At 43.9% G+C, this 15,142-nt stretch overlaps 1 protein-coding gene across 2 annotated transcripts in view; it reads right to left on the bottom strand.

The window, feature by feature from the left end:
• Window positions 1–15,142, bottom strand: part of abat (4-aminobutyrate aminotransferase) — a 204,893-nt gene that overhangs the window by 5,936 nt on the left and 183,815 nt on the right. For both annotated transcript variants that reach the window (XM_078558697.1, XM_078558698.1), the window contains exon 13: window positions 2,777–2,944. In XM_078558697.1, the coding sequence (XP_078414823.1) occupies window positions 2,777–2,944 (168 nt within the window). The remainder of the gene's footprint in view (window positions 1–2,776; window positions 2,945–15,142) is intronic.

The raw sequence follows: 15,142 nt of genomic DNA, 5'->3' as shown, positions 1-15,142 counted from the left end.
AGAGGTAACATAAAAAATACACTGTGATAAACTAAGATAAAAGCAAAATACTGCAGATGCTGGAAATCTGAAACAAAAACAGAAAATGCTGGAAAAACTCAGCAGGTCTAACAGCATCTGTGGAGAGAAAAAAAAAGAGTTAACATTTCGAGTTCTTATGACTCTGCTCTGAAGAAGAGTCATAAGGACACGAAACGTTAACTCTTTTTTTTTCTCTCCACAGATGCTGTTAGACCTGCTGAGTTTTTCCAGCATTTTCTGTTTCTGTGATAAACTATACTGTTTACTAAAATCAAAAATACTGATCATCAACACATTTGTATTATATTTGGAGTTCTATATAGAAGGTATCTACATCAAAGGTCTTCATGATAAAGCTTCAATAACCTTTTTAAAAAGATAAAAGATGCAGAGAAATTGAACCATTTCATTACTGTGGCATATTTTGTTTCTCCCTTTTATTCTAGAAGCAGTGAGTAATACTGGGGCACAATCGCACAAATGTCAACTGCTTTCCAAAACCGATACAGCCCTCCTCTCCGCTCCCTTAAGACAATTTGAAAGGATATGGCAGATAATTGGTTTAGCCATCCACTGCCAATCTGGCTGGACCATGTAAAGCACTATCGGTTCCTACTCCCATGTGCTAAAACTGCTCACTATTTCAACATCACCCTGGAATGCAAAGATAACTCCCAGTTTCTTTTCTCTATTGCAAACCATATTCTTAAACTGCTCTCCCCTGTTTTCCTCACCCTCACTTCCAAAAATGAGTACAAGGATTTCTTTGTCACTAAGGTTGACACCATCTAATCAGCTAATTCTGCCATGTGTCCCTCCCTTCTACTGGCCCCCAGAGCCAAACTTCCTCTAAAGTTCCCGACTGCCTTAGCCCTGAGCTTGCATATTGCTCTAGTTTCTCTCCTATCTCCGCTCATGCCCTCGCTGGGCTTATCTTGTCCATGAGATCCACCTCATGCTCCCTCGACCCTCTTCCCACTAAATTGCTGACCACCCAATTTCCCTTTCCTGGTTCTCATGTTAATTGATATTTTTAATGGTTCTCTCTCCTCATGTGTCGTTCCTGTCTCCTTTAAATCTGCTGTCATTACCCCTCTCCTCAAATAGCCAATCCTTGACTCCCAGTGTCCTTGCTAACTACCACCCATCTCTAACCTCTCTTTCCTCTCCAAAGTCTTTGAACGTGTTGTCGCCTCCAAAATCATTCCCATCTATCCCGGAACTCCATGTTTGAATCCCTCCAATCATGTTTCTGACTCCTGCCATAGTACACAAATGACATCTTCTGAAACAAAGGCACGCTTTTCCTCCTCATCCTTCTCAACCTGTCTGCAGGCTTTGACATGGCTGATCACTCCATCCTCCTCCAATGCCTTTCCACTGTCATCCAGCTTGGTGGGACTCCTCTCACATGGTTCCATTCTTATCTAATTGTAGCCGGAGTATCACTTGTTCTCTTCTTCTCTTCCTACTCCCCCACCAATACTCTGGTGTCCCTCAAAGGATCTATTCTTCCCCTCCTTCTATTTCTCACCCACATGTTCCCCAATGGCGACATCTTCCGAAAGTATCTGTACGCTGACGACACCCTGCTAGCTCTATCTCATCACCAAGTCTCTTGATTCCTCCACTCGCTAAATTATCAGACTGCTAATCTGACTGGGTGAGTAGAAATTTCCTTCTATTAAATATTGGGAAGACTGAAGCTATTGTCTTCTGTCCCCATTACTAACTCTCTTCCCTAGCTACTGACTTCATTCCTCTCCCTGGCAAAAGTCTGAGACTGAACCAGATTGTTTGTAACCTCAGTGCCATACTGGGCCCTGAGTTGAGCTTACAATCAGATATTTTCCCACCTGTTTCCACCTCTGTAACACTGCCTGACTTTGGAAGATGAATGGAATACATAATTTAAAGAACCTACGGGCAGGATTTTCCTTCTGGGCTCCAGGACTCTCAACATCAGGGTCAAATGGGAGTCAGAAGCCATACTGCATGAAGAACAGTCACCTAGCAGTGATATTTCCCGAACTGGCCAGTTAATGGCCAGAGGGCAGGCTTTCTGTGCAATTGACAGTGAATCTTGGAGCTGGAGACATTCTCCAGCATTGAAGACACAACAGGCTGCCTTTACAGGTAAGAAAGAGAGAGCAAGCACCCAAGTTGGAAGTGCCCTCTCTCCAACTTCGTTAACTTAAAAAAAATGAAAATAAAAACTGTCCTTAGCAGCTGGCCCACCACTGTGGTTGGGGAACCCAATTCGAGGGAAGCCTGTGGCTGCAGCTGAATCCAGGCAGGTGAGGAGGGCCTCAAAGACTGCCTGGAGGACTGGCCACCATAACTGCCACTGGGTGGCCTCTGATAATTGGCCTTAATAGGCTTTTAACAAGCTCAACTGGCCACCTGCCTCTTATACGCAGGTAGCCCTGCCACCACCCCGTTCTCCCCGACCCCCTGACCCCCCGCCATGCCACCTTTGAGAAAAAACCTGGGGGCAGAATGGTGCCATAAAATGGGCATGCTGGCTTGGCAATTTGCATTTTCTCATCTCTGTGCTTGCCCCCTTCAGGGCTAAAAACCTTTCCCATAATATGTTTTAACAGATCTCCTTGCAAATCTAACTAAAGATTGTATGCAAGAAAATGTTCTGGGTGTTAAGGTCCCCTCCCATTGTTTGGGTGGCACTGTACAATGACACACATTTCCGCCAATCCAGTTTACGGATATAAAACTATGCTTTATCACGGGCACTCACAATGTCAGGCCTTAGCTCATCCTTGTAGAAGTAGCCTCCCGATAGAAACTTCTTACTGAAGGTTACGACGTCTGCTGGATCATCCAGACCCCAGTGTTCGTGAGCCCAAAACTTGCCGGTGCTACCTCCTCCCGTCTGTACTTCGTCACACAAGAAAGCGCAGCCATGCTGATTGAGCAGTTTCAGGTAGAGAGGGAAAGGTAGAAGAGGGACAAAAAGCCAAAATTTCATACGTTTGTGGCAATGATCAACACAATGTAACAAGGGGTGAAGTTAAGCTGATCTGCATGTTGCAGGGATTAAGCAACAGGGAAACAAAATGGGGAGTGAAAAAGTGAAACAAATGCACCATCAGTGTAAATAACAATTCTTATTACCTACCCATTATAGTTTAGGAGACAAGAAAGCCAATGTTTTGCACATGGTAAATATTATTTCTATCTGTCCTATGCTGAAAAAATTCCCAATTTTTCTAGTACACAGCAAGTATTAGAAAAGGACAATTTGCAACTATCATGAGTTTTACTGGCAAAATCAAACCTCTTTTAATGAGAGGAAATGCAACTTATCATTATGCTCACTTTATATTTGTGACTAATATTTCTGCAATGGTCTTTGTTGCAGCATAATAGTTTCCTCTTCAAATATGACAATGCAATAGCAGCAAATTCTTTATTGGGTTTTGCAAGTAATAAACTGGAACCAGTGGAAGTATTTTGGCAAGTTCATACCCATGTTAGGTATTTCATGTGGGGCATACATTTCCATAACAATATAATCTTCACAACAAAACAGCACACTATGGATAAACAGGCACACTGATGGTGATCATCTGTCCCTGTTGTCCAGTATTGGCAACACCAGACATTTGGCATTACTGACCACAAATGTAAGTGGTTAAAATCAGCTTTCATTGACTTCTATTTTGGGAGTTTTGATTTTTTAAACATTCAAAGTTTTGCGAATGAATTATTTTAAGTGTGGTGGTTTGAGAACAGCAGTTAATTCACATAGCTTTAGAAAGCTACATCAGATGTTGCCACTACAAGAGAGGGCAGGGTTGATGTATAATGAGACATCCATCTTTATTGATGTTTATACCATTAAACAACTTGTTATCTCACCTTTATGGCCTGACAAAGCTATTATGCCCAGTGTGGTGGAGATAAATCACTTCATGAATGCCTAGCGTGAGGTGTCTGCTGAAAATATACCATTGGGACAGTGTAGTTAAGTTTGGTGATGGGTCGACTAGTAAATTGCTAAATGGAGATGGAGTTGAAGCCACAATGCTCTCACCTCCTGAAGTGGGGTAAAAACCAAGATAAGCCAGGTTTTAAAAAAGGAAACTGAGGTGTAGGCCAGAGGCCTAGAACTGAAAGTTAAGACGTGGGTGGTTAGTTTTCTTCAGTCAGAGGTTGTGTAATAAAAAAGTAAAAATAAGTGAGTCAATTCGCAAAGTCAAGGTTTATTATTTTTACTAATTTTTCAAGGCCAGAGTTCTGATTGAGTAAACATGTAAACTCTAGTAAAAGTAGCATTTGCTTTAACAATTACTCTATTTACTCATGATTGTACAATAAAGCAGCATATCAAGTTGCAAAAGCCCACTTCTCACTATTTCTCAGTCTGTGTTTGGAGAAAAGCCTTTGTGCACTGCTGCCTTTTGCGTACTTGACTTTCCATAGTCATGTGACCTCAGGTCACCTTGGGGAAAGCAAAGGCTTTGGGCAAAAGCTATTTTGATACACCAAATGGAACATGGTGTTGGAGAGTGCAGCTGAAATTAAGGGGATTTGATAGCTGTAAGAGCCAGTCACTGTAAGCAACAGCAGAGAATAATTAAAACTCAGCCTGCAACTTTGTATGGAGACATTGCCTGCTGGGTGAGTTAGCATGGCTTTGAATATTCCAGTACTGGCTCCTATTGAGTTGAAAGGAATTTCAAGAATGAATTGGAAATTCTTTCAGTGTCAAAGGCAGAACTATGAAACTGTGACAGAGTTAAACAAGAAACTTGAACAAATAAGAGTAGCAACTCTGTTATTAGTGGTGATGAAAGAGTGCCACAAGGTGTATTGCACCCTAGACCTCACTGAGGAGCAGCAAAACCAGTCTTGTGACTTTTTGGATGTCTTGAACCCCCTAATGGTATTTCTGAATGCTGCATGTTCAGCACCAGAGTTCAGGAAGAGGGGTGGGGAATATTGATCTGTATGCGACAGCACTGAGACATCAAGCTGCATCTTGTGAGTTTGGGCAATTAAAGGATGATCTCATCAGAGATAGGATTGTCTTAGGAACAAGTTTGAGGAGAGAAGAGAAACTTACTCTCAAGAAAGCTATTAGCAAGTATGCAAGCTCTGAATTTGTTAATCATCAGTCAGACAGTATTGATGGGAGAACTGACAAGGATTTGCATTATGCTGAGACACAGTCCAGGCTTTCTGAACACAAAACATTGGGGAAAAGGAAGAAACATTTACAGCAGGACCAACAAAAAGATCAAAGCCAGAGTATTGAATGTAAATATTAAGAGGACATCACACAAAACAAAAAGAAACATGTCCAGCATGGGGAAAAAAGTGCTCTAATTCTAAGAAACTGAATCACTTTGTACGCAAGTGTTTTGCTGGAAAGAAGAAAAGCAAGCCTATAAAGATGGCTGCTAGAGAGATGTTGGATAATGATTCTGGTGAATCACTCTACACTCTAGAACAGGTTGGCACCGTCAAGCCTCAAGGTAAAATAGTTTGACACTATTGGAATGATGACTGCAGAAGGACAGGATCAGGTTAATATGAAGTGTCAGATCACCGGATTGGCTAACCAACATAAAGCAGAGAGTCGGGATAAATGGGTCTTTTTCTGGATGGGAAGCTGTAACTAGTGGGGTGCCACAGGGTTCAGTTCTTGGGCCCCAACTATTTACAATCTATATTAATGACTTGGATTCAGGGATGGAAGGTACTATAGCTAAATTTGCAGATGACACCAAAATAGGTGGGAAAGTAAGTTGCAATGAAGAAATAAGAAATTTACAAATGGACATGGACAGGTTAGGTGAATGGGCCAAAATTTGGCAGATGGAGTTTAACGTGGATTAATATGAGGTTATCCATTTTGGTCGGAAGATTAAAAAGGTGACTTATTATTTAAATGGAGAGAAACTTCAGAATGCTTCAGTGCAGAGGGATCTGGGTGTCCTCGTGCATAAATCGCTGAAAGCTAGTATGCAGGTACAGCAGGTAACAAGGAAGGCAAATGGAATTTTGGCATTTATTGCAAAAGGAATTGAGTATAAAATTAGGGAAGTGTTGTTGCAACTGTACAAGGCATTGGTGAGACCGCACCTGGAGTGTGCACAGTTTTGGTCCCCTTACTTGAGGAAGGATGTAGTTGCACTGGAGGTGGTTCAGAGGAGGTTCTCTAGATTGATTCCAGAGATGCGGGGCTTGTCATATGTGGAGAGATTGAGCAGTTCAGGCCTATACTCGCTAGAGTTTAGAAGGATGAGAGGAGATCTAATTGAGGTACATAAGATGCTAAAGAGGATAGCATCTTATGTGACAAAGTAGACGTGGTGCGGATGTTTCCCCTTCTGGGGCACTCTAGAACGAGAGGCCGTAGTTTTAGGCTAAGGGGTGGTAGATTTAAATCAGAGATGAGGAGGAATTACTTTTCTCAAAGGGTTGTGAATCTGTGGAATTCACATCCTCAGAATGCAGTGGATGCTGGGACGCTGAATAAATTTAAGGAGGAGATAGACAGATTTTTAATTAGTAATGGGTTGAAAGGTTATGGGGAGAGCGCAGGAAATTGGAGTTGAGGCCGAAATGAGATCAGCCATGATCGTAATGAATGGCAGGGCAGGCTCGAGGGGTTGAATTGCCTACTCCTGCTCCTAGTTCTTATGTTCTTATGTTATGTAGACCATGATCAGAATCTAGTGAGACTGTTAGAGAGAGCTCACCAGATGAACCTGAAGCTGAACAAGAAAAAACTGCAACTGAAGATGACTGAAGTATATTACATAGGTCATATAGTGACAGTGAAAGGACTTTTCCCTGATACTTAAGGGGAAAAACGTACAGGGGTTTGGAGAAAGGACAGGGGAATGAGACAAATTTAATAGCCCTTTCAAAGTGGCACAGGCACTTCACAAGTGGCATGGGCTGAATGGTCAATTTTTGCTTGAAAACATTTGGGAACAATTTCTTCAGTTTTGGTAATCTAGTGCCACAAATTTTCAGATGCAGCGATACAAATACTAGCTGGAATTTTACAGCCCCTGGGGGAAGGATGGCAGGTGTGGTGGTGGGAGGGGCCATGCCATTAGCATCATTCCTTTCGCCTACCTGCTTGCTCTCCTGCTGTGATACTACTAGAGTGGCTGAGGTGTCAGGTGGCCCACTTGCCTGTGGGCCAAACAGGCCCTTAAGTGGCCAATTAATGGCGTAACCTGGTGAGCCTTGGTGTCGGGCTGGGCAGGGGATACCTACCTGATGCTTACTCTTTGCCCACTGAAGGCCCCTCCAAGGTGCGAACCGCCCACCCCAACCCCCCACCTCGTGTACATTGCTTGTCTTTTCCAACCATGCACCCCCCTGGACCAACCAGCCTGACCCCGGCAAAATTCCAGACTCACCTTGCATCCTGGCTTCAATGCTGAACTCCTCCCTCTGAGCCTCACTGCAGTCCCAGCAGCGACCACTGCTCCTGGTGATGCTGCCAGGGTATGAGAGCTGCCGGCCAATCAGGAAGCCCCCTGACTGGCTGGCAGTTCTTTGAGTCGAGGTTTCCCCTTGGTGAAGGGCAGACGTCCTGCCTCAAGCCAACTAAAGGGCCGTTGGCTGTCCAATGGCTGCAGGGCAAGCCGGTCAAGCTGAGGGGGGCTTGCTCCTGACTTTTACATGTGGGGGTAGAACCACTTCCCCCAGCGTAAAATTCAGCACACTGTAACAGAAAGTAAGGGCTGCCTAATCAGTATGTTACAGCTCCACCTTTGTAAGATAGTGGTTAACAGTGCTCAGCAGCAGGTGGCGCAAAATATCAATTCATTCTGAACAACCCAGAGCCGTTGGCACCAAATCTGCAAGAGGTTTTCAGATCTGAAGGAAATAATCAAGGTCACCTACCAATAAACCAAGTCGGTAACCAAAAGTTGTCAAATGTCCTCATTTATTCAGTTGGTGCTGCCCTCTAAATATTCTTGATTTTCTAGATGCCCTTTGAATACATACCATGGATGTCCTTACTATTTTGCGTCACAAATTCTGACTACAATTTATTACTGAAATTATTGGCACATCTTAAAAGCACCAACTCCAAAAGCCCTTCTGACTGGATCACTGCTCACACACGGGGAAATTTTCAGCAGCTCCTAAGTGCCGGAGTTTTCCATCTACCCCCCTGCCAACCGTGGCGGGTTCCCCGGGACCGGAAGATCCCGCCTCCGCCGGCATGAGGGGCTGGAAAACTCAAGCCTAGAACATAAGAAACAGGAGGAGTAGGCCATCTGACCCCTTGAGCCTGCTCTGACATTCAATAATTCATGGCTGATCGGATAGCGGTTTGAACTCCATCTTCTCGCCTGCCCTGCAATAACCTCGACTTCCTTGTAGATCAAAAATCTGTCTAACTCACCCTTGAATATATTCAATGACCCAGTCTCCTCTGCTCTCTGGGGAAGAGAATTTCAAAGGTTAATGACCTCTGAGAGAATAAGTTCCTCCTCATCTCTGTCTTAAATTGGAGACCCCTTACTTTTAAACAGTGCCCCATAACCCTGGATTTCCCACGAGGAGAAACATCCTTTCAGCTTCTAAGCATCAGTGGGAAAACGTGAGAACAGCAATTGAAAGACTGGTGGGGACCTTGCATGCTCATTTTTCCATTTAAATCCACTTTCAAGCAGACCTTTATATGGGCTCCCAACACTCCCGCCCAGACCAGGCACAAACCTGTTTACCAGGGCAAATTACATCTGTTGTAGGATCCTGATTGCAATTTTCAAAGAGAAATGTGGCAAGCACACATGGTCCATGACAATATCATTTATCCAGGTCTTGTGAAGCCTTAACCATAAAGAGATCACTGGGGGCCTCTCCGAAAAGGTGAGGTTTGTCGATTTTTAGAAACAAGCCACGAGCTACAGAAGTGCTCCATAAAAATCATCCAGCCTGCTGCTGGCCTGTTCTCTCTGCTGCCCCCAGCAGGCTGCACAGGGCAAGTACTTTGTCGATTTTGTGTCTTTGATACCCAAACTAGAATTCTCTTCCATAAAGTGTGATGAGCATGAGAACTATAAGTTCATCACACTTCCAACTTCAAAATATTACTTTCTATTTGCAGGACAGAGAGATACACAACAGAAGGGAAAAGACTGACACTGCAGGAGGGCATGCAACCTGTTCCCCAACATAACTGAATCAAAATTCTTGTCCTTGCTACAAATCTCTTAATGACATTGCCTCATCTTTTCTCTCCAGCCTTCTCCAGTTTTATGAACCAAGTCAAGCGCTATCATCCTCTCATTCTGCCCCCCACCCCATGCAACCTCCTTTCAGTTTTCCTTGCCTACGGGCAGAGCTTTCACTGCTCTAGGCCAGTGGTTCCCAACCTTTTATATGTCATGGCATACCATTATACTATAAAAAAGTTTGAGGCACACCTCCTATTTCCTCCAACTGAAATGCCCTCCAGCAAAAGCCTTTTATCTCTAAAACCTCCTAAAAACATGCAGTGGTTCAAGAAGGCAGCTCACTACCACCTCCTCAAAGGCAATTAGGGATGGGCAATAAATGCTGGCCTAGCCACATCCATGAATGCATAGAAGAAAAAGCCACCATCTAATACATTTTTCATTAGTTTAAAAAATGTACACTGACTTATCACCAGTTGCATGTCAAATACAATATCTTTTATAGAAAATGTACACAATTTAAAAGTGTTTCCCATTAAAGATTTCAATTTTTTTCAGTTTTTTTAAGTCCGTATTCCTCAATGTGAAAGTTCATATTTGTAATGTAATGAAAAGAGTTCAGTTTCTTCTCATTCAGTCAAAAATGTTGAAACTAAAAGTATATGAATTAGAGCAAAATGCAAATGAAGGAAATGCTGTGAGCAGCATCTTACTGGCAGCGTTAGTGCGACACCTGGGCTGTCTCTATGAGCAGAGTCTCTAGGTCCGGGGAGGAACCGATGACAGGGCAACCCATGGGTCTTGCTCCACTGACAGGCGCTCCCTCCCTTTGTTTTTTACATAATCCAGTGTTGAGAACGCCAACTCACACAGATAGGTTGTGGGAAAGGGTAAGAGTATTGTAAGAGCGCGATCTGAAATAGATGGATATTCTTGTCCCATAAGCAACCAAACTGTGTCCAGAGGCATCTCTGCAAACTTCAGTTTCAGCGTACGATCCATCCTGAGCTCTGCAAACTCCTCTTGTTCTTTTAAAGACAATTTCTTTGACGATTCAAAAGAAAGTGAACTAAATGGTTCACGTGTCCAATCAAAGTCTTCTATACTCATGGAGGGGAAGTAGCATTCGTACTTCTCTTGTGGCATTTTGAGATGTGTGGGGGTGAGATTGAGTTTGGTTTTGCCAGCAGGACTTGCTGATGCCAACTTGAACATCTCAATCGACCCCCTTGCCACTTTTTCCTGCCAAAGGGCCTGTTTTGATCTTAAGCCTTGAAGTTTATCTGTGGCATCAGAATGTTCTCATTTTCCCCTGCATTTTAACATTCAGCTCATTCAGATGGCCGAATATATCTGAAAGCTACGCAAGCTTGGCACACCAAGAATCATCACATGGCAAATCTTTGTGTGGCGATTCATGCAGAGCCGAAAACCCGGAGTGTTACAGAGCTCATTAACACGGGGGAGGACCTTTCCCTGAGACAGCCATCACACCTCATGAGTAAATCCTGGTACTCTGCTCCCATCTCTTCACACAAAATAGTAAACAAATGTGATTTCAAAGGCCTTTATTTTACATAATTCTCAATTTTCACCATTTGGTCTAATACTGCAGTTAACTTGGACAGCATTGTTTCAGCAACAAGGACTTCAGGGCGCGGGATACAGTGGCTGACCTGGTGTCAGGATTCTGTTCTTTACTTTCCTCATGAATCTATTATCTTTTCATGGAAGCTGCTCCCTCAGTGCAGATGCTATTGCACTTGGTCCAGTTAGGATCGTTTCCCTCCAGATAAGCAGTTGTGACACAAAAGGATTTCCTCTCCAGTCGCATGACTGGGCAATTCTTTGCAAATGAAGAAATCCTCTTTGATCGAATCCCCGTCAACATACCTGACATAGACCAAGAGCTGCAGTGTCTGCTAATGTCTGAGGTGTCATCAAGCTGCAGGGCAAATGTTCCACTCATTTCTAATTTCTCTTTAAGCACCCGTTCAATATCAACTGACATTTTGTCAATACGCTGTCTGATTGTATTATCAGAAAGAAGAATTTTGTTGATCCCTTTGGCACCTTCAGCTCCCAACATTACTCTCACAATACTTTGGCACCTCAGCTGAATTAGTGTTTCGGCAATGGTGTGTGGCTTCTTCGATTTCGCTATGAAATCAGCCACCAGATAACTCGCCTCCTGCGTGTTATCTGAAACCCGTACACACTCCATCATACGCTTCAATGTCGATTTCACTTTATGTTTTGTTCTCTCAAGCACTTGAAGGACTGTTTTTCCTTGCTGGAGAGCGAGCAGTGGTTTGTATTCAAATGGCACCTCCAACTTACTTGGTAACATTGCAGGGTTCGATGCAAATTAGGCATTCTGGGACGGGGCAGGAGGCATCACCAGTCCATGAAAATCCAAAGGCCAAGTAGCTGCCACTGTACTGTCTGTGTGCAAATCTTGCTTTTTTTCTCCTGAGGTTCTGATGTTTCAGCCACATCTAAATCAGAGCGGGATTCTTCACGTCTCTTCAAGAACTTATCCATGGCAAACATGTGGTCGAACACACCACACTGCACAATAAATGCCCTCAAGTGTCAACTTATAAGCACAATTTCAGCTCTTCGGCTGTGCCAAGCAGAACATTACTGCTCCAAAGATGTACCCTTGCCCAATGTCCCGCAGAACGGAGTTACCAACCTTTGGTTGCCTTCTTGCATCTTTGGGGCTTCTTCTGAGGTGTCTTCGACTACTAGGGTTTCTCCTGAGCCCACTTCACTTAAGGTCTGCTCCCCATAGCCATTTCTCTAATTGGAGCCTGTTTCCCCTTTTCTTAACTTTATTGGTTCCTGTTTCTTACCCCTGTCGTCTTCCCTTACTTGGAACTTCGTTTTTGGACTTCTCCCTGCCCTCTCTCTCTCTCTCATGTCTGGGACCTCTCCCTGTCTCCCTCACTTGTCCCTGGGTTTTCATGCCCTTCTTGAGTTTTCTCTCTTTGTGCAGGTGCACAGGGCCTTCGTCATCAACTTGGAGGTCGGCATCTCCAAGTCCCGATGAACCACGGGCCTCCCTCATATACGTCGGCTGGGAATGGGCCGCACATGCGAGGTTCAGATTCCTTATGGTTCGTCAGACACATGACGAATGTAAAGAATCCAAACCGTGCATGTGTGTCCCATTCCTGGCTGGCGCATATGAAAGAGGCCTGAGGTCCATCGAGACCTCTGAGTTGAAAACAAAGGTTAATTGGATTTTGTAAAAACATACATGTTTTCAGTAATTTTGAAACATATTTCCTGGCACACTTGGGCGACCTACATGGCACACCAGTGTGCCGTGGCACACCGGTTGGGAACCACTGCTCTAGATGTCATCCTGTAGAATGTCATCCTTAAACCTCTTCACCTTGTTTTTTTTTCCACCATCTTTAAAAACAGTACAGACTCTTTAGCCAAAAGTTTCAGTGTCATAGATCATCAGTCTGAAATTTTTCACAAATTTTCTACCCTGTGTTGAAATATGGCTATATTTTTTTTGTACAGTCTCATATTCCCAAAGGAATTTATGAAAATAACCCCACACATTTTGTAGGATTATGACAGCCTTGTCAGATGATGGAAAGTGATTCACACCAGTGGTGAACAGTGAATGACATTACACTCAGCTAGTGCTTGTATTTTGGACCATTCAATAGTTGTTATTTTCCAAAGTGAAAGACAGTGAGAGAGAAAGAAAGAGAAAAAGAAAGAAAGAGAGAGAGGAGGAGAGAAAGAGAGAAAGAGAAAGGAAGAACAGTTTATACTAGCTTAACTTTTACAATTTTACAATCTTAAATGATTTGTGTTATTTGCAATTTGGATATGGCCTTTTGAAAAACAAGTTTATTTAAACTGTAGTTTACATCAATTTATAGTTTTGATATTCAAATTATGATTGAATTAAGGTATATGACATATAGCTTATATCAGATCCTTTAATATCAGCAATTTAAAACTGAGATATAAATAATTAACAGCTTTTTCTTATGGAGTTTTTTATACTGTAAATTTGAAGAAGAAATCCTCATGAAACATAGCCACAAAAATGAGCAACCCTTCTTTCATCCTTCTGAAAGAGAATAGCAAACAGATTCACCACCAACTTCTCAAGGACAATAGGGATGGACAATACATGTTGGCCATGCCAGCAACACCCAGATCCCATGTGGAAAATATTTTGTACATCTAAACGACAAAATGTTTTTCAAGACTGAAGTGATATACCAAACAATTTCCATTAAGAGATGAGGATTTTCACAGAGGAAACAGGCTGTAAATTAAGAGCTATTTCTACGATCAAGAATTAGTTGGGCAACATTTTGCCCTTGGTGGGCATGCTCAGGCTCAGCGGCGGGCAGACAGCTGACCCCCACCACCGAAATGGGGCCCGCCGCCATTTTGAGTGGGTGGGCCAATTAAGGCCCACCCAGCGGCCTGCCCGACAGGAAGCGCATGCGCTTCCTGTGCGGGGGTTGGGAGGGGTGAGGGATTCCCCAGCTGTCAAAGTGTGCTCTTTCGTGCATGCACATGAAAGAGCGCACTGCTCCCTGAGACCAAGTGCTGTCTCAGGGAGATTACTGACAGGTAAAAAAACACCAAAGATAGAAAAATATTAAAATTATTAACATGTCCCCCTCATGTGACAATGTCACACAAGATGGGGCATGTTAATAAGAAACACATTAACTTTATAAAACTTTTAAAATATGGACATGAAACCTCATCCCGCCAGTGGATGAGGTTTCATGTTTTATCAGAAGTCCGCTGGGGCTCCTGGCCTGCCCGCCAGCCTTAAGGTTGGACGGGCAGGGTCTTTAACAATCTTAATTAGCCTGTCAATGGCCTTAATTGGCCATTGACAGGTCAGCAGGCGGACAGCTGATTTCGCTGTCTGCCCGCCTTCCTGAAAATTTAAAAGGACCGGGATGATGTCGGGGGTTCCTCCCGACGTCATCCCGCGTCATTTTCCCATCGGCGAGCGGGCCCCACCCCCAAATCACCGACGGGAAAATCCTGGCCAACATAAATTCTGGTGCATTTTGTATGCTTAACAATAAAAGAGTGTTTCCCTTTTTACAGCCACAATTGACTGCAACGGCTCTCAAGACAGAGAAGGTTTTTTTTTGCAAAAATATACTTTATTCATAAAATATCTTCAATCACATTCCAAACCATTCCAAAAGCACCATTTCAAGGGTACAATCCGGTTCAACTTTTACAAAATGTATCACCAGGTGCATCAGTACAAACAATATTACAATCATTTACAGCCTTTCGTTTTGAGCTGTACAGCCCGAGGGGGTTTAAACAGTTCCCAGCCCCTCGGTGCGCTGTGGCAGAAAGGTCTTAGACAGCGACTCTTCCCCATTGCGCCTTTGCGGCAGCTGCCCCAAGCTTTAGTGCGTCCCTCAGCACGTAGTCCTGGACTTTGGATTGTGCCAGTCCGCAACACTCGGTCGGGGACAACTCTTTGTGCTGGAAGACCAACAAGTTTCGGGCAGACCAAAGCGCATCTTTCACCGAGTTGATGATCTTCCAGCTGCAGTTGATGTTTGTCTCGGTGTGTGTCCCTGGGAACAGCCCGTAGAGCACAGAGTCCTGTGTCACAGAACTGCTCGGGATGAACCTCGACAGAAACCACTGCATCTCTCTCCAGACCTTCTTTGCAAAGGCACAATCCACAAGGAGGTGAACAACGGTCTCTTCCCCACCACAGCCACCTCGAGGGCAACGTGCAGAGGGGGTGAGACTCCTGGCATGTAGGAAGGATCTGACAGGGAGGGCCTTTCTCACCACCAGCCAAGCCACGTCTTGGTGCTTGTTGGAAAGTTCTGGCGATGAGGCATTCTGCCAAATGACTTTGACAGTCTGCTCGGGGAACCATCCCACAGGATCCACCCTCTCCT

Source organism: Cetorhinus maximus, chromosome 15, assembly GCF_964194155.1.
Source record: "Cetorhinus maximus chromosome 15, sCetMax3.hap1.1, whole genome shotgun sequence".
Classification (NCBI taxonomy): Eukaryota; Metazoa; Chordata; class Chondrichthyes; order Lamniformes; family Cetorhinidae; genus Cetorhinus; species Cetorhinus maximus.
This window is presented reverse-complemented; position numbering and strand designations above follow the sequence as displayed.